At 37.8% G+C, this 24386-nt stretch overlaps 1 protein-coding gene across 6 annotated transcripts in view; it reads right to left on the reverse strand.

The window, feature by feature from the left end:
- LOC108134541 (UDP-N-acetylglucosamine--peptide N-acetylglucosaminyltransferase 110 kDa subunit) overlaps positions 1–24386 on the reverse strand; it is a 184202-nt gene that overhangs the window by 109702 nt on the left and 50114 nt on the right. For all 6 annotated transcript variants that reach the window (XM_041709756.1, XM_041709755.1, XM_041709757.1 and 3 more), the window contains exon 3: positions 1978–2188. In XM_041709756.1, coding sequence (XP_041565690.1) covers positions 1978–2188 — 211 coding nt within the window. The remainder of the gene's footprint in view (positions 1–1977; positions 2189–24386) is intronic.

Here is a 24386-nt window from a genome sequence, read left to right on the forward strand (position 1 = left end):
AAAATATAGCAAATCCACACTGCCAAACATAGAGGGTGCCCCGTATATAAAGAGTTAATAACTCGCATAAGGCAACTAATACCTGCAGCTCGAAACCCAGTCACCCGAAAATAATTATTCCCTATAACTACCCACTTGCCGAGTAGCATATAATCAATGCTGGGAACTATAAAAAACGCCATGGTATCAATGCAGCAAATACTGCACAAGATTATGCGTACTGAAAATATTTTATCAAACAAAAATCTGTTTAGATGTTTTCTTTAAATGGCATTACATAGCACAAACACGTGCTCTTCCTAAATCAACATGACATTGACGCAATGCTCATATCAGAGACTCAACTAACTAAAAAAAAGCATTTTTACAATAACGGCAAACCATTTTAAGCGAGAAAATACCCTGTTTCTGATTAAAAATCGTATCAGGCATTTCCAATTCCTATCGTTTGCTACAACATATATACAAAAATTTATGAACTTAATTTATGTTCAAGGTAGAATTGACACCTGAAAGAACACCTTAAAAATAACTTCCAACCACGACACCTGGAGTTTCTTTTGCTCATGCGTTAACTTACAAGATTGTGTCATACGCCTCAGACTCTAAGTTGACACTTCTTAAAACCACTGCCCATTTGTCTAGTGGATTAGAATTTATGCTGGCTACTATAACAAACACAATGATAGCTATACAACAACGCTGCAGAAGCTTTTGCAAACTCAAATTCTGCTCCTGGAGCTCACCTAATACGCTAAGGTGGTCATTATTTCTTAGAGTAGCATGTATTGATTGTATTTGAGCCAAGTGGTGCTGGTATTCATTATTAACAAACAAGGGCGGAACGTTGGAGGGTACTCGATCGCAACGAAAAGCATTATAGTTGTCCGGAAAATGTTTCGATGAAGGCAATCACATCGGCATCAAAGGTAACACTATCAAGATGAATTATGATAAGTTTTCCAAGTAAGCTACGAACATTTTGATAGTGAATGGTAAAAATATCATTACAATTCTTGGAAAATATATTGGTGGAGTTTGAGACTCCGGAACCTGAGGCCTTTTTTTATTGAGATACTCGTGGACTATCGCATGTGTCGGCCAAACATTCGAATCAAGAACTTTAGGATAAAATGCACCAGAAAGTTTATCTTAAACGACGAAATCGTAAGTCTCTGTTTAAAGTTAAACTTGGTAACGGCAAATTCGGTGGCAGAAACATTTAACTTATTTCTAAAGTGGATACGAAAATCGAGTGCTGAGGCATTTGGACTACGGCGTGAGACGAAGCAATACCTAATATTGGTTTTGATTGCGGTGGTTCGATACCAAATATGGGGTTTCCTGGTCTGGGTCCTAACAGACGATGTAGGTGGCGCAGTAGAGGACAGCATCGTCACGGCATTCTCAGACTCACCTCTGTAAAATCTCATTATGACCGAAAAACATAATAGCTCCTACATGTTAAGAATTTTTTATTTTTTTTTTAGCAAATACCTTGCTTTTAGATTTACCAATTTTTGGCTCATTCATACATATTATTTTTTGCTTCATAGACTCATATTGCGGTCATTTTGAGTTTCTCTCTTTGTCTTTAATGAATGCATAACATCTCAATAACTTTTCTGTCTAAGGAGCAAGTCTATCGAAGCCAAATTGAGAAAGGAACGGATATCCTTACACCTGTTCAGTAGTACAAGTACTAATAAAAGTGTTAAAAGAAATAAAGTGGTGAAGTTATTTAACAATATAAAATTAACAACTTTTTGTCGCAGTTACCCTAAAAAGTGAACAATGAAAATCTGTCAATGACGTTCGTTACACGAACTAACCAAATTCCCCCTTATCTTGGTACTCTTTGATAAGATGTCTACAATTTTGTTAGCTCTTACGGTTTAAGACCTAGTTTAAGATAGGAAAAGATGAATACATTCGTTTGAAGATATATTAAAAAGACAGTAAGTTAAGATAACTTACCTATATGCTTCAGCCAGCACTGGGTTCTGTTTTATTGCCAAGGTAGAAAATTGCGCTGATTTTTCAAGTCTTCTACATTGAAAGTGAATAGATGACAGCAATAATAAAACTCCCGTATTTGTACTGTCCTGCCGCCATAATTGCATGCAATGTTTTTCTGCACTTTCGTAGTCAACAGCTTGGTATTCTCTGTGGGCCAGTTCCAGTAAACCTTAAATTGACATAAAACACGTTAAAAAAAATTATCAACAAATTTGTTTAAGGAAGGTACGTGCGCTCGTGCTGCCCATGAAAATGTTCAAATAGTGTTATAAATACTAGTATTAACGATCGAATAAAACAGAAACGCCAACGTTTAAAAGCGAAAGCTGCATTTTCTGCTGCAGAAACAAAATGAACGTCGGCTCTCGTCAATCAGAAACAACGCTTACTTCTCTATACGGGCGGAAGAGTTTTCAATATCAACAAAAACTGCAACACTGAAGCCGTTACGAAGAGACACGCTCTCTCTCATTTGCATAACTAAATAATATGAGCCGCGGAGGGTTCAATGTACTTCCCCGACCTTAACAACCTTATATCATAGTTCCTTTCGCAGCTATATGATTAAAAGCGTTATTCTGAACTGATGAAATTTAAGCCGTAATTCTGAAATATTTAACTATTACTAAATGTCGAAGAACTAAATAATAAATAAAAAAAAACAAAATGTTATAATTTTTTTCATTTATTTTTGCGATTGTTCCTATAGGAGCTAGCATATAGCGATTTTGTTGAAATTTAAACCGTAACTCTGAAATATTTTACCATTACTAAATGTTATAATTTTTTGCATTTATTTTTCCGATTGTTCCTATGGGAGCTATATGCTATAGTTCGATCCGGCTCGTTCCGACTTATATACTAACTGCAATAGAAAGACAACTTTAGGGAAAGTTTGATGCAAACTTCTGACAGAAATAATAATACCATCTGCAAGAGTATAAAAATAGGATAAATGTTTCGCACAAGCAAAATGAAAATATTTATTTATTTTAAACATATCTATTATAACAAGAAAGGAAGCAAACTTCGGCAAACCGAAGTTTATATACCCTTTCAGCTATTGAAAAAATTAAATATTCTTGAAAACATTAAATTACTTGCTTATATGTTTAAAAACATTGAAGATATGATGATTTGCAGCTTAATTTTTCGATAGTTCCTATGGCAACTATATGATATCGTTTTCCGATTTTAATCAAATTAAAGTGTAATTCTGAACTTTCAAATTATTAATAAGTCAAAAAGAATTTAAAAAAAAATTAAAAAATATAAAAGTTATATTTAAAAAAACAATTTCGTTCCGACTTATGTATTGCCTGCAATAGAAAGCCAACTTTTGGGAAAGTTTCATGCAGATAGCTGTAAAACTGAGAGACTAGTTTGCGTAGAAACGGGCGGACAGACGGACGTACAGACGGACATGGCTAGATCGAGTCTCCTAGTGATGCTGATCAAGAATATATATACTTTATAGGGTCGGAAATGTCTCCTTCACTGTGTTGCAAAATTCTGACTGAAATTATAATACCCTCTGCAAGGGTATAATTAAGTCCGCAATCAAAGGGCAAAACAGACGCACCCAAATTAAACAAAACGACTGAAATCACGCATTACATTGCGCCGAATACAAATAGATTCTCGATTCTAAGTAACCCAATCCACTAAGGCTGACACCTAGTTATATTTTTCATACAAATTGTACTAAATTTGTAAAAAAAAAATAACAGACCAAATTTGCGTAAATAAATTAAGTCGCGTCTATTCAAAAATTTTAAGTACGAACATGACTTTCGATCGATCAGTGGCCAAGTACCTCGACACCGGTAAAATAAATTAAAAGTAGCAAAGACTTACAAGTGGTTATCAAAGAAATCGAATGAACAGTCCCTATCGTCGAGATAATAGCTGTGCTTAATGAAAAGGGCTTTGATGTCAAAATGGCTATGAACATATTTAATATAAATAAAATGTTATTGGCACCTTAAAGTATGCCTTAAAAAAATTAAGTTCAGTTAATGTACAGGTTTTTTTTTTTTTTTTTTTTTTAATAGTATATGTATATTTTTATTATTCGATTAGCACACTGCTACCCAAGTGGTAGCTTAATCTAATCAGTCTATTAATTAATTCAAATACAATAGTCTATAGTGTTTTTCTTAAGACTAGTAATTTAAGTTTACATTTTAGGGAGAAATATTGTTAATTTTGTTTTTCGAGTTAATACATATTATGTCAAAACCCGGTCAAGTAGGTCTTGAGGGTGGTGCCGCTTCAGTCTTCTTCTGACGGTTGTCTGAGGGTCAGCATAATTAATGGCAGCAGTTCCAAGTTTCCTGGCTAGGCTGTTAGGATGCGCATTGAGTCTTTCCAATGTACAGGGTGGCCCACGAAAGATTTGCGTTTTAAAATCGCTATAAACAAGCAAGTATATATTTTTCAAAATGGTTTTTTTTATTGGATAGCTTTATGTATGAAACACCACTTCGTTCATATGACTGCCTCGGCTAGCTTTGCAGTCGACCTAAATTTTAAACACATTTTCGATGGTATGGCCTCCAATGGCCCTGATGGCAAGTTCAATTTAGTGCTTTAGTTCGTCTATCGTCTGTGGGTGGTTGGCGTAACACTTATCCTTGAAGGCACCCCACAAAAAATAGTCCAACTGGGTCATATCGTAGCTGCGAGGCGACCAGTTGACATCGCCGTTTCGGCTGGTTATGCGATTTTTGAACGTACCTCGCAAAAGATCGATTGTGACGTTGATTGTATGGCACGTAGCGCCGTCATGCTGGAACCATATGTCGTCTATGTCTTCCTCTTCCATTCTAACATGCCGCGACAGCGGACACCATTAACGGTTACGGCGGCTCCTTTCCGTTTTCAAAGTAAAACGGCTTAATGATGCCACCCGACCACATACCGCACCAAATAGTCACTCGTTGTAGATGCATTGGCTTCTTCAAGACTACGTTTGGATTTTCTGAACCCCAAATGAGACAGTTTTGCTCATTAACATAACCACCGAGGTCGAAATGGACCTATTCAAAAAACACGATTTTTCGGTCAAAATGGTCATCTTCGTCCAAGTGCTCGAAATGTCCACCTCTTGAGCACGGTGCCGAGTTGACGTCGGATTGTCATTGACATTTCGGCCACCGCAGCGATATTTTCGACGGACCGAACTGAACGAGCGATCCAGTCTCACGCACGCGCTTCACTAAACTACCCACAAACTGCCTGGAAGGCGCTTTATTTTTCCAAATTTTGACCGCCATTTTTTTTGTAGTTTCGGTTGAAATCTCTCCACTTTGGAAGAAAGTTTCCAAGTTTCTTCGAGCGTACACTTAACCATTTCGTAAACCGCAAACCTTCTATGAAGTATCTGACACATTGACAATGACATTCGAAATGTCAAAGTCAAAATTATCGATTGTTCAAAAAACAACTGCGTTGACTGTGGGGATGCACATTCAACTGAGGCGCGCCCTGCAAATAAGGGAGACCATTCTGCCAATAAGTGTAACAACTGTGTAGAAACAACACTGCCCACTACGGAGGCAACCCTGTTTATAAATAGTTAAAAACTCGCCCGACATACCATTAACAACGACCCCGGAAGTTTCTTTTGTTACAGCAACGGTTCACACGCCTTAGCCTCTAAGCCGACACTTCACCAACCACTGCAGGAATAATGCAGCAACAGACATCGAACCAGGACCCAGAAATTACTGCATATGTGCCAAGGGGATTAGAACCAATGCTGACAGCAAACGCTGCAGGAGCTTATGCGCACTCAAAATCTGCTCCTGGATTTTAATCAAAAATCTGTTAAGACGTATTCTCTAAAAATATCTTTCTAGAATGGAAACAGCATTACACAGCACAAGCATGAGCTATTTTTGATCCTAAATCTACATGACATTGACGATATGCTCATATCAGAGACTAACCTAACGAACAAAAATTTTTTACACAGTAATGGCTATAAATTTTTGCGACAAACCATTCTGATGGTAAGGCTCATGGGGTACTGGTATTCTGATCAAGAACCGCATCAGGCAATACCAATTGACATCGTTTGCTACAGTCTATTACAAGCAACATCACTACATATAGTGATGTTGTTACAACAACAGGTCATACGTCTCAACCTCCAAGCCAACACTTCATCAAACCACTGCAGAAATAATGCAGCAACATACATCAAAGGAGGATCCAGAAATTACTTCCCATTGCCTTGTGGATTAGAAATAATGCTGGTAACTGTAACAAACACAATAGTTACAATACAGCAAACGCTGCAGGAGATTTTGCGCACTCAAAAGCAGTTCCTGGAGCCTTTAATAAAAAAAAAATCTGTTTAAATGGTTTATCTAAAATGATCTTTCTGGAATGCAAATGGTATTTCAGGGCACAAACAGGGCACGAAGCGGTTATATAAACCTAGCCGCTGAATACTGTCCACCGCGCTTCTCCATTTCCGAAGCAGAATTTTTAAAATTCTTTGATCTACTAGGTGATCTCTTTATAACTGCTGGTGACTATAACGCAAAACACAGCAAATGGGGATCACGCCTACATGCTGGCCCTCAGATCCTGAAAAGAAGCCAGACTTGATTAATTTTGCTGTTACATTGGATCAATCACCGATCTGACTTCACCTCTATGATCATTCACAGCTTTCAGAGCGCCCACACTTTTTAACTTCTAATAAATGGCTTTAAAAAGAATGAAGGTTTGTATCCATATTGATTACTGCATAATATTTTCGAACACAAACTTCACTTCGTAATGCAGAACATTGTTACCAACATAACAAAATAAAAGTTTCAATATTTGTTCAGCACAGGCTTTTTAATTAATCCAGTCCCGGTACTTTTTTGACAGCAGGAGGAATTCACTAGACTAAACTGGGACGCTATTTATAATTTGAAGTCAGTAGACGAGCAAGTTGAACTGCTCCAGACAAACATGGTGTAGATGTTTAATGAATGCTTGCCCCTTAAAACAACGATAATAAATATTAAACTGCAAAGACGTAACACAGCATTCATGAAATCGAAGAGGTTTAAAACTCAAAATTTACACAACATTACTAAGAAATCGAGATCAAATGTAAATAAATAAATGCTGCTAAATCCGCGTACTTTCTCGAAAGATTTAAAAGAACAGGCTTGACCCCAGATAGATACAGACATTTCAGGGAGCTAGGCAGAGGAAAACCAAAGAATACCAAAGAGAAAGCAAACTCAACGAGAAATTTTTGCAATATCAAGAACCTGAAGCAACTTGAAATGCTTTCTACCACAAGTACTTGATGACGTCTGTGATAATATCTTAGTTTTCAATTTACTTACCAATGTTTTGTCCTCGAGACAACCATGTCATGAATTCTACCCTAATAACCAAAATGTTTCAGAATGTTTGGAAAATTGCAAAGATTCTGCCACTACCGAAAACCAACAGTGAATATAGACAAATTTCCATAGTGCCATATTTTAAAAGCATTTGAGTATTTGATTGGGTGGCTAAATATTTAAAATATTTAAAACCAGAGCTCGTAAATAACAGTTGACCGTTTTGCCTTTTAGGGTCTATGCCCGAACATAACCGAAAATAAAAATATTTCTCGTTTGCTTGTGTTCTGAACAGAACACTTCAATGGTTAACATTTTGATTTTCGGTCGAGTGTTGTCGGATGAGCTACTAGTCTTACATTTTTTCAATAAAAACCTATACAGAGAGCTCTTTCCGGTGTCTTATCAACAATTTTGTCATCTCGTTTGCTAAAAATTGGGTACAAAAAATAAAGGGTACAGTTTCTTTGTATTACAGAATTTTTAAACTTAAAATGTTCGGATTAAGAAGTAAGGAACATTTGGCAGATTGAAGTTATGGTCATTCAAATAGTTTTGCAAAAACGGGGTCTTTGGCTTTGGAGAGTGTTTCTACGCTATCCAAGTATGCAGAAAACAGTGCATTTTTTAGCAGTAAATATATATTTGGAAATGTTGCTTTCAGCCATATTTTGGCATAAACCTTAAATAATTAGTAGAAAACAACTATGAAAAATTAAAAGACTTTTTTCTTTCTTGTAAAACAGTCTGTAAACAAACAAAAATTGGTTGCTGGTTGATCAAAGACCACTGAGCTATGTCGACGGTTCAGTTCTGACATTTTAGTCAAAGGGTTCTAAAGTGAGACTTTTTTTGGAGATTGACACTGTAAAATTATAGCAAAGCACTTGTCACGGTAAATAATAATACTCTGTAATAAATTAAGTAATACTATTAATTTCCTCACAGCAGCCACGACTCTATTTCATTTCTCTATAAAAGGTTTCAGTGCCTTGTTACATCGTCAAATGCTTCGTCATTCCTGTCAACCAATCGTGGTGCCCCTTAAAGTTCTCATTATGGATCTTATCTGCATCGTATGTAAGCTAGTGGTCTGCATAATGTTCTCACTGAAAGTTCTGTCCAAATGAACGCTGATGATTTTCAACAATATTTGGGGAGTCCGTTGTCCCAAATTAATGAATATAAAAGGTCTGTAGCAGGGATCTTAAATATAAAAGTGATCGAAAAGAAACAGGCTAGTTTTAAATACCGAAAATTCAAAATGCATAGTTATCATCATTAAACAAATTACCAATATATAACAAGATCACATTAATAAGGAATTCGGATGGGCATACGCATCCCTTCGACAACTTTAACCTCGGCAACAGTATTTACCCCTAAAGATAAAACTTTTAATTGCAAAGACATACATAATATCCGCACAGTTCTATGGAGTTGCAAACAAAGAATAACGGTGGCCTTTGATAACATTGCAATTTCAATTAAAACCAACGACCACATCTCAAGATTCTCGTTAAAAATTGTTGATCTAAACATGACTAAGAGTACTCATTTTATTACATCAAATCATTATTAGTAATCAACATCTATATGAAAAGATGGACTTTGCAAAGTCACGAAGAACCAACAACATAACTTGCCATCGATATCGATTTTCTTCCTCCGCCTATGTAACAATCTTCCACACAGTTTAAAGATAATTGGCAACGTACAAAAATTCAAAATCAAAGTTTTAATCACACGCACAGACAAATAACTAATCTACAACAAGGAATAATAAAGGTAACCCCAAGTTCATATATTCAAAAATTAAATATTCTTGAAAACATTAAAATTGTGATTTACTTGCGTATATGATTAAAAGCATTGAAGCTATGATGATTTGCAGCTCAATTATTCGATAGTTTCTATGACAGCTATACGATACCGTTTTCCGATTTTAATAGAATTCAAAGCGAAATTCTGAACTGTCAAATTATTAATGAGTAAATAGAATTAAAAAAAAAAAAACAAGTTAAATTTAAAAAAAAATTTAATATTTTTATTGTTTTTTGAATATTGCTTGATCGACTCTCCTAGTGATCAAGAATATATATACTTTATAGGGTCGGAAATGTCTCCTTCACTGCGTTTGCAACTTCTTACTGAAATTTTAATACCCTCTGCAAGGGTATAAAAACAAAATAAAATGTAATATGAAAAAAAACTTAAACTATAATTATAATTAATTAATGTTAAATGTATTAGGTTAAAATATTTTAAGAAGTAGACTTTCACTATTTTTCCATGCTAATATTTTTTATATGAGTAGGGCATTGAAATAAGTTTTTAACAACTTCTAGCGCTAGGAAGGAAGAAATATTAATATAAGGCAACAAGAAAGGAAGCACATTTCGGCAAGCCGAAGCTTATATACCCAAAATTCCAAATTATGTATACGAAAACCCATTAAAAAACCCATTAAAATATATAATGATTCTCACTATAATTATTCGATCTTTCCTATGACAGCTATATGATATTGTTTTCGGACTTTTATAAAATTATAAGCATAATTCTGAATTTTTAAACCATTATTATATCTAAAAGAGTTCCAAAATATATTGGAAATTAGAGAAGATACAATTTCTGTTTCATTATTTTTTTTTCTAATATTCCGATTGTTTTCAAAGGAGCTTCGTCCTTCTTCTATCATATTTAAAACCAAAATCTTCACTAAATATTGAAGAGCTGTAAAAAAAATCAAAAACAGCAAAGTTATAAATTTTTTTATTTATTTTTCCGACCTTTTCCGATCTTTTCGACCTGCAACAGGAAGACAATTTTTGGAAAAGTTTCATGCAAAAAGCTTTAAGACTGAGAGAATAGTTTGCGTAGAAACGGATAGACAGATGGACAGACGGACGGACAGACAAACGGACGGACTAGATCGCCTCTCCAAGTGATGCTGATCAAGAATATATATACTTCACTGCGTTGCAAATTTCCGACTCAAATTATAGAACCCTTTGCAAGGGTATAAAAAAGTAATCTTCGACCTTTGAAGTTTTAGATATGAAAACAAACAAATTTTTTAATGAGTATTCATTTTATGGAACTAGAAAAGATTAGAATTAGAAAGATAACGGACGGATTGGTGCCGCACATAATACCTACGTCGTCGCTAAAGGGAACCATGTATCCAAAGTAGAAGAACGTTTAAAACAGATCAACATTTTGGTATAAAAAAAAAAAATAAATGATGTAGAGCTCGCCGCCATGAACGCCATCGGTAGTCCTCCGCATTCAGCAGGAAGTATGTGCCCACTAAAGTAACACACAGTAACCACAGTCAAAATGTTGAATAAAGCTAGGGAAGACTGAAGACTGAAGTCATAAAAAGACAGATGCAGGTGACCGCCACCATGGTTGCGAAGCGACTATAGCTAACTTAATCACACAAAATACCACCGAAATTATTTGGGAACCAGTTGAAAAGAGCAGCTTCCACCGTACTCATCGCATAGATCGCACTCCATGTCGTCCACTTCTTAGTCTTTGCTGTACCGGGCATAATCCTTGTGCAGAGTTCGCATCAAAATCAGATACGATGACCATCAATAAACTAGTGAAAATGCTGATACTTGTAGAATTGATCCTTGAACTCCATCTGGCTGGGCTTCCAGTTGACCTCGTAGGAGAATTTGATATGCGACCTGTTTCTCATGGTCAGTTTTCTTCAGTTAACGCGTTTTCCAGTGTCGTCGCTCTGAAGATTGTTGAATAGCGCTATATGGTGTTGCTCTCACCGTTTGGTGTTTGTCTGTATATGTACATAAAATGTAATATTTCCGCTTAAGAATTATAGCGTCGAGCTTATTTGTTAATTTTCATAATAGGCAGCTTATTCGAGCAACGAAAACTATTTCTAAAGGCATATTTAATTTTTTAGTAAGTTGGCTGAGTAACGGACATCTTATAGTCGTGGCACAAGACTATTCTTCTTTGTTTTTATTAAAATACGAGAAATAACGTTATAGTCAAGTTCCCGTTACTCTGCTAACAAATTTCAAACTATGTATTTAATCACAAATCAATCGATGTCTAGGTGTGCCATCTGTCAAACTACATTGCCAACACTATAATCTAAAAGAGTGCAGCATTCCACTCCCCCTTAACAATTCTTTTGTTAGGTCTCTCTATATTAAAGAGAGATTGGTGATCGCTGATATAGAGTCTATATATAGAGCAACATCAGCCGAATACACACTCGTCTTCCTACGATCAACCATTGATTGGATAATTTGGCCGACAGCATGGAATCACGTTCCGTTTACAGTTCACCGACTATAGCTAACATAATCACACAAAATACCGCCGAAATTATTATCAAGTCATAAAGCCCACTGCTACTGCTCTGCCGGCAAAACACGTTATATGTCCTAATGAGCTTATGACTGGACTCCGTCTACCGTTTACCGTCTACGGTAAAAAGACTTGCCGTCCCAAATTTTCCCAAAAAAAGCCACCGTCAACTTCTGCTGTTCCTTTCTTATGGTGTTTCATTTAGTATATTTTGATCCCATCAGTAAATAACTGTCATTTTTATACCCTTGCAGAGGGTATTATAATTTCAGTCAGAAGTTTGCAACACAGTGAAGGAGACATTTCCGACCCTATAAAGTATATATATTCTTGATCAGCATCACTAGGAGACTCGATCTAGCCATGTCCGTCTGTCCGTCCGCCCGTTTCTACGCAAACTAGTCTCAGTTTTACAGCTATCTGCATGAAACTTTCACAAAAGTTGTCTTTCTATTGCAGGCAATACATAAGTCGGAACGAAATTGTTTTTTTAAATGTAACTTTTATATTTTTTAATTTTTTTTTTTTTAATTCTTTTTGATTTATTAATAATTTGAAAGTTCAGAATTTCACTTTAATTTTATTAAAGTCGGAAAACGATATCATATGGCTGCCATAGGAACTATCGAAAAATTAAGCTGCAAATCATCATATCTTCAATGTTTTTAAACATAAACGCAAGTAAATGATAATTTTAATGTTTTCAAGAATATTTAATTTTTTTTTCGGCTTGCCGAAGTTTGATTTCCTTCTTGTTAATTAATAATAAAAGTATTCTTTGGGGAAACAATTCTTAGCAGTAGCTGCGTTTGATAAAGCCCTTCCAGACCACCAGTTTGGCTTTCGTAGTCGCCAAGTGCACAGAGTAGTAAATCATGTACTGGGTGCTTTGGAAGATCGCAAATACTGCTTAGCTGTCTTTCTTGATGTTCGACAGGCCTTTGACATAGTTTGGCACGAAGGTCTCCCAACAAACTAATGCCTCTTTTGTCTGAGGGATTATGGAAGCTAATCGTGTCATTCTTGGATAAAAATAATATTAGTTGACAGTCAAAAGACAGGTAAAACTGCAAGTTTCCGTACAATAATTCCCTTAGTAGTACGTTTGTTGGCCACACGCACAACGTTGTCTGATCCCGTAATAGTGCCGACAATACGCCCAAGTAGGCATTCTTTGCTGCCCTCGTCCACTTTGCAAGAGTTTGGAGTTCGTTGACGTATTCCTGGCTCCAACGATTCCATATGTGATGCTCGATGGCGATGACCCTCTCCCAGCGATCCAGTTTGTCAAGCCTGTCCTCGGTTGGTGGAAGTTCCGACAATGATCGAAGTGCGTGACCCACTAAGAAGTGTCAATGCGTCAGTGCAGAATAGTCGCTTGGATTCGACGCTAGCGGTGTCAAGGGTCGAGATTTTAAGATGGCCTCGACGTCAGCAGATGCCGTTGTTAGCTCTTCAAAGGTGAGCCTTGTGTCTCGGAGAGTGCGGCTGAGTAGTCCCTTCACACTCTTGTCTACGCAGCATCTTGAGAATGGCTGAGACGATGTGATTCGTTACTTAGGTAGTTCTCCCATCAGGTGTGTTTCTGGAGTTGGTCGATAGCGAACGCAATGCATGCATTCCCAAAGGATCAAACAGCGACGATGCTATGGAGATGACCGTGCGCTTGTTAACAAGGTCTGAGTTGATCCTAGGCGAGAATGAAAATATTAACGTGTCCAACACTTGGTCCATTTTAGGTCAAACGTGCTGGTAACAGTGTTGTTATTCAGTTGCAGGTATTTGTTGGTAGTATCATTGACAAACTTGCTGTGATGCGAGTTGGACTTGGCCAAAGATTTGAAAGCGCTGGCACCAATTTTCAGTTTGTCTTGAATAGTTCTGCAAGATATGTCATGCTGCGTAACGTTAAATGCGGTGCGGCAGCATACCATAAGTTACTGTATTAAATTCGAACTTCTCCAAATAATGTAATGTATATGTATATCTGCGATCCTCCACAAACACCTTAACCTGGCGGAAAATTTTAACCACGTCCGCAGTGAATGCGTACTGACGTATGCGAAAACGAAGAAGCAGCGTATAGAGATCCGGCCGGTCCGACCATGAGCAGATCGTTGAGCGCCTTTTAAGACGTTGTCTGACGTGATGCGTGGAAGACAACTCTCAGTTGACTGATATTGGTAATGGCGTTGAACGCAGGTTTCCTACGAAGGTAAAGTGGAGTAATCCAGGGAATCGATCTACTTCCTTTTGGTCTCCTGGTTCACCTTCCTTTCGATAATAGGTGTTCTGCGACCGCAACGAGTTGTACAATTCGGAGACATTTTCAATGATGCTGCGCCACTGTGGACTTGGGGGCAATTGGCAATGCGAAGAGCAACGCTATGTTGTCATAACGCCTCATCAAGCACTTTTGAATAATAATCCGGGGTCACTCGAATTGTCTCTTGAGCTGGTCCTCGAAGACAGTTAAACAGATGGTTAAACTTCTCAATCAAGTCAGAAACAATTGATTCCTAACGACTTGGTTAAACAATGTGATAAAATATTGGAAGTACTGCCGTCAAATATTGGCAAAGGTAATTTGACTGCAGACGTATGAGTCAGATAAGTTTCGTTAATGTCTGTGCTGTTTGCGTCTGGACCAAGCTGCTCCTAAATACTGACTTTTGCGTGGATGAACACCTCCTCCAATTCCCAACGATAATTGCGATTCAGCTTTGCTGGATCCAATCGCTCCATGGATTCCTGTATAGAAATTGAAATATGATTCCAAGATAGAAAAGCGGCATCATCTTTCCAACGAGGCTAAGTTGAAGCCGGGATCTACTGATTTGGCAATATGGGTGAGATTGTTGCGAGCACTTACAGGATGAGTTTTAAGATATTAAATTGATTTCATTGTAAGCCGTGCAATCGCCTGGTTCAGTATGCTGTGCGTTACACACACGCATACAAGGTAAACAGGTGCGAGCGAGACGACTATGTGTAGTGGAACAGTGGTATTATAAAAACGGTACAAGATGCTGTGTGGATCGAGGGCTATGTCCGATGTATGTAAATGTGGTGTCCTCTCCAATAGCGATCCATTGATGGATCTTTTTACCTTTTTACTCTCCTCTTCTGTTCGATCTTGTAACATCGTTTAACAGAGATGGAGAGCGCATTCGATGTATTAAAAGGGATAATATATCGAATATATAATATTCGATAATGAAAGGGAGAAATAAATGAAATAAGTTCATGGGAATCGAATAATTTGGTTTTTGATCCAAAAATAACCGTCTATAGATTAATATAATAGTCCTGGATTTTAACGCATGTATGTAATTACTAAAAATACTTATTATAATAATGATAATAAGGATCTAACGGATACTACGAATCCTCGTATACTCATGTATTTTGATGAATTTGATGATCCTTAAACGAATAAATTTTTATTTACTTGTCTTGACAGTTGTATTTCAGAATATTGCTCACCTATTTGGAGTCTTGAGGACACAATCCTTACAAATATTCCTATTTTTGTCGTACGTGTTTTAGCCAGGGACCGTAATCTTTATAAGTTTAATAAACAAATTAATTGGCAAAGATTCCATATCAATTTTGTACTACTTTCTACAATGAATATCATTATTTTTGAGTAATTTAATCAATTTTAGGGCAATATAATTATTATAATTAAAATAAAACTCAAAGATAATATTTGTATGATTAAAACGCAATCTATTCCATGTCCACAGTCGACTCTCAGCTCGGCAAATTCAAATCCATTTTTGTCCAAATTTATAAAAAATTTGTTCCCTTGCGTAAGACGTTTTATAGACCTACTTAGCAATCCTGGTTTGATGAAAGGATTAAAAATATCAAAAAGTTAAGAAACTTCTCATACAAAAAGTTGAAGCGAAAAAGGACAAATTCTTTATATGAAAATTTCAGGAACTTCATAATTTAATAACTCAAGCCAAAATATGCATTACAGGTCAGTACTGAAAAACCTAGGAATAGGTAGGAAGCCCATCACCCATCCACCACAAATTTATGTTGACCCCCTCAATAATATCTTCGTTAATGAAACAGTACCTGAAACAGTCTTAAACTCGTACCTGAACACAACTACTTTACCCAACTGTGATAAGAGGTTTAGCCCTGTGTGTTAATCAACGTGATGTCCTTCAAGCAATATAAAAAATGAAATATACGCCACGGACTTGGGCGATATCAATCCAAAATATATAAGAATTATACTGCCACAAATATTACCACTGATTACACATATATTTAACTCTGCAATTATATTCTCAACCTACCCTGAACTATGGAAATTTACAAAACTAATATCAACACCCAAGGGAAAGAATGAATATAAGCCAAGAGCGATTCTTCCCTATCTCTCCAAAGCTTTTGAGCAAATATTGGCATCCCAGATTAAACGATTTATCCAACAAAACAATTTAATGTACGATTTTCTAACTGGGTTTCGTCCCTTCAGATTTTGCACAAAAGCCATAATAATGATCTCTGAGGATATCAGGAAACAAGTCCATAACAGCCAGGTTACACTGCTAACACTTCTTCATTCGATACAGTTAACCACGCAATTTTCTGCAGTAAATTGAGGAACTTATTTAATTTTTTCGACATTAACTATTAAACTTTTATCAAGTAATCGCCATCAATATGTAGTTTTAGCATCTGTTTTCTCTTCGTTTTTACGGACTACGCGGGGTATACCGCAAGAATCTATTCTGGGGCCAATCTTGCTTTCAATGTATGTAAATTATCTTCCGACTGTAGTGTTCCATTGTAAAGTCCACATGTATGCTGACGATGTGCAATTATATGCAAGTGGTCCTCTTTATCGCATTAATGACTGTTTTCTTTCTTATAACTCTGACCTTCAAAGAATAAGTCAATGGCTAAGTGCAAGTAGTCTAGCCTTGAACCCCAAAAAGAAAAAATGTATGGTGATTTACAAGAAGAAAATCATAACAGAAAATATACCATCTGTTTGAGTTAATTACACGACACTTCCTTATGTCGACAATGCATTTAACTTGGGGTTCACATTCAACAATACCTTAACCTGGAACGACCACATAAATAGAGCATTAGGAAAGACAACTTAGTGTTAACCAGCAAAATCTCTCTACTTGAAATAAGATTATTAGTTGCCAAGACTTATTTGGCTCCATCTGTTCTCCATGGTATAGAAGTTTTTGGAAGTTGTGATGCTGTCAGATTAAGAAAGATGAATGTAGTGTTAAATATTATCGCACGATATATACTTAAAATGAGACCCGGTGACCGACCATATTTCTGAACACGCAAAATAATATATAATTTGGATTTTAAATCTGTATTTATCGCATAACTTTGACCACGTTCCAAAAATTATCCACACTGTTTTCTGAGATAAGCTTTAGTGCATCTCAAATAACCAATAATCTAATTGTAAGCCGGACTAATTTTTAAAATTAAAATTTAAAAATAAAAATTTAGCCTAACCGCACACCTCATTACAAACTCTATCTAACTCAACTTAAAAAAATTGTAATTTAGAACAAAAATATTGTAACTCCACATAAGATTATTTAAGATTTTTATTTTTTGAACTCAAAAAATACTTAATCGTAAGTTTATTGTCTTGAACAGAAATCCCGAAGCTATTCTCAAGTTCTTTTGATTTTTTTCTGCACTGAAACAAAGAGTGGCTAGCAGTCGTGCCGGACGGACCCATTCCTTCCTTCGACATGGAAAGAGGGCCCGGGGTATTAAGTGTGTTGACTCGTTCTCGAGGACCTTCCTAGCGGAGTGGATTGCCAAGATCGGGGATGCACGGAGGGACCTTAGAACTAGGCTCGTCCAAGCCAGAGAGTATACCGCGAGCCCGCATTTGGTTGCCCAATGAGCAATCTATCCAGACAAATGTATGGTTGCTTCTGAAGGGTCCGAACCCAGAAATGGAGAGGAAATGAAGTCGAGCTAGCCTTTCCTTTTCCTACCCAACCAGGGCTGCCAGCCGCAGCTTGAAAAAGCGGACTACATGATCCGGCACGGCTTAAGGAAGGCCAAGATCAAGGTCTTTCTGGGAGACCCGGACGAGTTACTGGAGGAGGTCGATGGCACCAACTGGTCTAATACAACTCGAAAGGTAAGACAAGGGAAAGTATAATCATTAAGAATAACTATAACGCTTTTCTATGTTCCAGGTTCGCCAGGTTCGTAGTGGCGAATGGAGCGGTGATAGCGGTAGCTTCATCATACATGGCCCATGATGAACCGGCTCCACCAGAGCCTGTCATCAGGCTGATTCCAAGACGACCCTAGTGCTCGGGTGCGACGCAAGTGCGAGACATACACTGTGGGGTAGCTCTGAAACCAACGAAAGGGTTGAGTATCTATTTGATAACATAATATGCCGTAACATCATCTGTATTCCCTAGCAATAGGGATTTTCAGAGATGGGGAGAGGTGTTAGATCTCACTCTAGAGGCGGAAATTAGCAAACGCAAGGTCGATAAATGGATAGTGTCAAAAAAACATTATTTTTCTGATCATTGGTATATCTTTTTTGAAGTAGCGATTCCGATTAGTCAATCGGACACAAAACATAACCCATGTAAAACAACCTGGGACAAATTCGGTAAGATCGTCCACTCTTAAGTCAGATACTGGAGAATAAGGGTAAAGTCCTCTACGACAGCTCTAGATAAGGAGGTAGAGGACCTCACTAACATTATGAACAATGCATACAGGGAGACGTGCTACGTTTCAAACCATAGGAAACAACACCCGCTATGGTGGACCAAAGAACCAGCCAAGAAAAAAAAAGTCACACCTCAGGGCAGGGTCCTATCGCCACTGCTCTGGCTAATCAACAAGAACAATATATCGAGAGAACTGAATTCGTGTAGGAAAATGTTTGGAAAAAACTGGGGTATACACCCAAGGATAATACTATGACTCTACACAGCAGTTGTAAGACCAATCCTTACATATGGGACCCTAGTATAGTGTCCAGCTCTGACTAGGGTTTACAACGTTACATAAACTGACAAGGATACAAAGATCAGCCTGCGCAGAAGCTACAGGGGCGGTAAAATCATACCCAGCGGCCACGCTGCACACAATACTGAACATAATGCTGATAGTACTGTTCATAAGGGCCACGGCAGCTCAAAGTGCGGTCGGTCCGAATATGTAGGGACTGAAATTTTCGCTGAAAGCTGGGAGATTGAATCGAAATTCCACCTCCCAGAATCAGCGACAGTTTTTCAGGCTAAGGTACTAGCTATATTGAAAGCAGCTAGGCAATCGATACACCAGTGCCTTAGGTACACCAAGGTAAGGATACACTCGGTCAGCCAAGCGGCTATCAAATCTCTCGCAGCAATAAGAACTAACTCGGTGCTAGTAGCCGACAGTCAGCGACAGTTTTTCGCTATATATGATATCGCTATAGGCAATCGATACACCAGTGTATTAGGTATACCAAAGCAAGGATACACTCGGACAGCCAAGCGGAAATCTCTCGCAGCAATAAGGACTAACTCGGTGCTAGTAGCCGACTGCAAGTCGGCCCTTATCATACTTGCAACAACGATGTACAAACAACATGAGCCAGGTCAAAACGACATTCCAGGAAACGAGAAAGCAGGAGAACTGGCCAGGATGGGGTCGGCTGATAACACGAATAACACAAATACTACAGTAATACCATTATCCCTGAACACAGTCCAGTCAAGAATTCATGATCATTTTAAAATACAAGCCAGCAAGCGATGATCGGAAAAGAAAGATCGCAGGAGATCGAAGCTTTGCTGGCCAACTTACGATAGCAGGAGGACACGTGAACTGTTAACCAAAAGCAAAAGGGATATCAGGAGGATTACTTCAGTCATCACTGGTCATTGGACCATAGGCACGCACGCCATGAAAGATGAGACTGTCGTGTAAGGAAACGGACAGCAGGAGGACACGAGAACTGTTCACCAAAAGCAAAAGGGATATCAGCAGGATTACTTCAGTCATTAGTGGCCATTGGACCATAGGCACGCACGCCATGAAGATGAGACTCTCGTATAAAGAAAAAAACATCTAAGCACATGCTTTGACATTGCCCAGCACTAAACCAGATTAGGCCGGGGACTACCAATTGGATTCATTAAAGGATATAGTAAAGAAAAGGTTAGGTGCAATCTTAGGATTCCTAAATGACGCAGGACGCTACTTTAAAAAAGTAGGAGGGTTTGAATCAAAACGAAGCCCAACTCTACTTGAAAAAAAAACTCACTACTTTTAACTACCTACCTTGAAACAACTTACATTGCGTAGTTTTTGAAACTTATTGCAAAAATATATAACAATATCGGCGAAACTCAATTGAGTTATACTTTGATCGGAATAATATAAAAATCTTGTAAACCAGAATTAGGCTTGGTTCTGCATGTAAGCACAATCTTGTTAGAGGAAATATTGGTTTCAAAGAATTGGTAAGCCAGCCACTTGATTTTAAAAGTGCCTTTTAAGTCAACGCGAAATGACCATCCTTTTAATTTTCCAGTTATATTTATCGCACTCGCGAGTTCGTTTTTTTCGTTCAAACTGTGAAAGGATCCCGCGCGTGACAATCTCGTGCTTGGTGTTGCTAAGCAGCTTGTTTCTAATTCTTTGATTTAACAATAATAAATACATTTAGTACATATTTAAAGGTTCGATTTTAATTTAATAAAAAACTGAGAACGCTCAAGGGTACGGTAATGACCCGAAAATAAATACGAAAATAATAGCACATACTTATATATCTCAAGATATAGATGATTTTTGCGATTTCAAAAATGCATTATTTTTTTTTAAATCGCCATAACTTATTTTTATTGTACTTATTGTGAGCACAAAGTCCGAGAGCAACCGGTAGTATTGTTCGTATGCTTATTCCCGGATCCTTTGCTTTTGAACGACCCCTGTAGTTCTGAACTTCCCTTCCCTGCATTTTCCTCGGGGCCTGTTTGAAAAAACAAACACAAATCTAGCGAAGTTCGAAACGAATAAGGCAAACTAAATTCTGCCACGTCTCTGCCACTGCCGAAGCTCAACCTACTTTGTTATTGTTTGAGAGAACGGGTTGGGTTGGATGGAGGGAAAACGGAAAAAAAAATTAGTATGAAGAACAACAAGAAAGAAAGCAAACTTCGGCAAGCCGAAGTTCATATACCATTGCAGCTATTGCAAGAATTAAATACTTTTGAAAACATTAAAATTGTGTATATGTTGAAAAACATTGAAGCTATGATGACTTGCAGCTCAATTATTAGATAGTTATTTTGTATATTTTTATTATTTCTATTGATGAAATTTAAACCTTAATTCTGAAATAATTAACCAATACTATATGTCGAAGAACTAAGAAAAAATTTAAAAACAGCTAAGTTATAATTTTTTTTTCATTTTATTTCTGATTGTTCCTATGGGAGCTATATGATATAGTCGTCCGATTTTGATGAAATTTATACCGTAATTCTGAAATATTTAACCATTACAATATGTCGAAGAACTAAAATAAAATGAAAAACAGCAAAGTTATAATTATTTTTTATTTATTTTTCCGATTGTTCCTATGGGAGCTATATGCTATAGTCGTCCGATCCGGCTCGATCCGACAACTTTTGGGAAAGTTTCATGCACATAGCTTTAAAACTGAGAGACTAGTTTGCGTAGAAACGGACGGACAGACGGACAGACGAACATGGCTAGATCGACTCGCCTAGTGATGCTGATCAAGAATATATATACTTTATAGGGTCGGAGATGTCTCCTTCACTGCGTTGCAAACTTCTGACTGAAATTATAATACCCTCTGCAAGGGTATAAAAAGTACTGTATAGGCTTTTGAATACTTTTATTAGAAAGCTCTGGTATGTTTATTAATTTTAAAGATTATATTTAAATGATTTTTAATGAATAAATGTTATAACATTTTGGAAGTTATAGGCAACGTCAAAATATTCATGTATTATCTGCCATATGTGGTTTTAATTACATGGCATTGTTATACCATGGCCTGTGGCAGGCAGAATTTTCGGTTTCGTCTCCCTTCTCCCCATTCCTTTTGCATTTGAACTCCGCTGCAGCTTGTGAAAAGAAGTGTTTTTAATTGTAAAAACTTCAAGTTACTAATTGGATAAGTGCAGTTATTTAATAATAATGTGATAATAATTTGTGGAATGCAAATATTTTATTTGTTTCTAATATAAATATGAATTTTCTTTACAGATAGCTAAAGTTCTATGAAATCCCTCGCACACGCCTTATCGTGTTTAAAATAATCGAAATAAAAAATGAATGTAAATATAAATGAAAATAAAAAGTAATAGAATTAAATTTTTTTTTATATCACTGGGATTCCGTGTTATTCCTCTGGATTTTCCCCAGGAATTCTAAGGGATTCAAGGGAGAATTCAGAAAATCCTTAGGAGAATTCCTTGGGTGTCCCCGGGAATTCCAGGCTGCTCCCGGGGGGTTCCTTAAGGAATCTTTACAGAATGGAACTGCAGGGGCGATTCAAAAAGTCTTTTACGCATGTTTTTTTTTAATCAGTTGGTTTTTTGTCAGAATGGGAAAGTTGTATTTACAACGTTTAGGGAAGGGGTAATAGGGATAGAATAGGGTGTATAGAGTATATAAGTTGAATTTATTCCTGAGAGCCCTGCTGTACTTCCGCGTGGCTTTGCTTCGCAGGGTCAGGATTCACTCTGTGCCGTCGCTCAGTTCGAAGTCTCTCGTCGCAATCGGTCGCACTGCTTCTCTATTGTCCATAAAGCTTTCATAGCTACTACTGCAAAAATGTTAATCTGGCTTCAAAACACTTCGTCCGAAATCATGCGTCTCCCAGAGCTGTTGGCTCCTTGGTCTCGCCTAAGAATTCTTCTCTGTCGCGATTGAACCGTGGGCAGGTAAAAATTATATGCTCCGCAATTTCCTCACTATGCGGTGAGCAGCTATGTCGTAGCCAAATCTGGTAAGGTAGCTCCTAAGGCACCCATGTCCGCTCAGTATCTGGGCTATCCAGAAGTTTACCACTCCTTTTGGACTTTTTTTCGACTGCCACCAGATCGATGGGGATCAGACTCTCAGAGCACAGAGACTATAAGTGGATTCAAAGTCCTTCCTATATGACTGCGTGTCAACTGCGTAGGCCCATATTGGGGCGGCATACAGAATTGTCGACCCAGTGACTGACTGCAGAAGTCTGCGCCCTTGTTTCAGACCTCATGTGCTCAGCATTATTCGCGATAGTGCTCTAGCGATGTTTGCGGCCTTTTTGTTTGCAGTCTTGTGTCTATCATGACTCCCAGGTACCGAATTGCTCTGGTTGACATTATCGTACAGCCACCGACTTGTATGCTCGCACCCTCTACCTGCTTACGGCTGGATAGGAGAACTGCCTCAGTTTTGCGTTGAGGCCTACCGTTGGGAGCCATGTTTGCTTCTTGCAGGGTTTTGGCCTCAACAATGAAAACAATGACGTCACAAAGCCTAACACCTTCGATCTTTCTGGTTTTGCCAGCCTAAGAACGCCTTCATAAATACCATTCCAGAGCAGCGGTACCAGTAAAGCTCTTGGGGAACTCTACAGGTGTTCCATTATGCCTAGGACTGTATAAGGCCTACCAATGTTTCGGGTACACTAATTGGTGGAGTGCTTCCAGGGTAACGTCCCAGCGTGCCGAATTGAAGGCATTTTGATGTCTTTCCGCCATTTTGTTTCTTCTATCGCCTTCGATGCAATGACCTGTCGAGATTGCATCAATCGTGGATTTCGCCTTACTGAATTCGAACTGCATGGGTGATAGGTCCCCGGCTGCTGAGATTGCCTCTTGCAGTCTGTGGCTGATGCATCGTTCCAGTGCCTTGCCTATGTGGTCTCTCAGACATATTGGCCTGTATGGTGACGGGTCCTTCGGTGCTTTGTTCGACTTGGGAATCAACCGCTCCGGGAAGGTATGTTTCGCTGGGTACTGGCACTAACCATACAACATATAGACTGGTCATTTCATGCGACGCATTTGGACACAAAAAAACGGACCGCGGAAGGTCCACCGTTCTCACAACAGCAGGTCCATGCACTTCGTGTGCGTTCGGGTTTTTTACTCTCTCATTCTTATTCTCATTTCTATGCTCGCGCACTCATTGCACGAGTTCAGTCGTTCAGTCGCAGAGAGGCGCTTTTTGAAGAAGGCTGCCCTGCGCTTGAATTCGTCTTTGTATGTATGCGTGATCATGCATTCTCATACACGGGAGCATGTGTGCGTTTATTTCATTTCGGCGCATCAAGAATATTTTGTCTTTTGCCACTTTTCAAACTTGGTACCCTAAGAATATGGGCGTATTTACTATTGGGTTATGATATAAATATTAATATTATATGTTATAATATAGTTTTTTAATATTTCAGCATACATTTTATTTTTGTTTACAAATTCAAATCAGTGGTAGCAGTAAAATGTTTTACATATATGTATGTATTCGAATTTATAGAAATCAGTCCACTGAGATGGGAACAGGGCATATCGCAGTCGAGTCACTTGAAACACCGACTGCTCTTCAGTGGTTGAGAAAACTTCAAACTAAATCAATTCTTGTCGATGT

Source organism: Drosophila elegans, unplaced genomic scaffold (assembly GCF_018152505.1).
Source record: "Drosophila elegans isolate 14027-0461.03 unplaced genomic scaffold, ASM1815250v1 contig_492, whole genome shotgun sequence".
Taxonomy (NCBI): Eukaryota; Metazoa; Arthropoda; class Insecta; order Diptera; family Drosophilidae; genus Drosophila; species Drosophila elegans.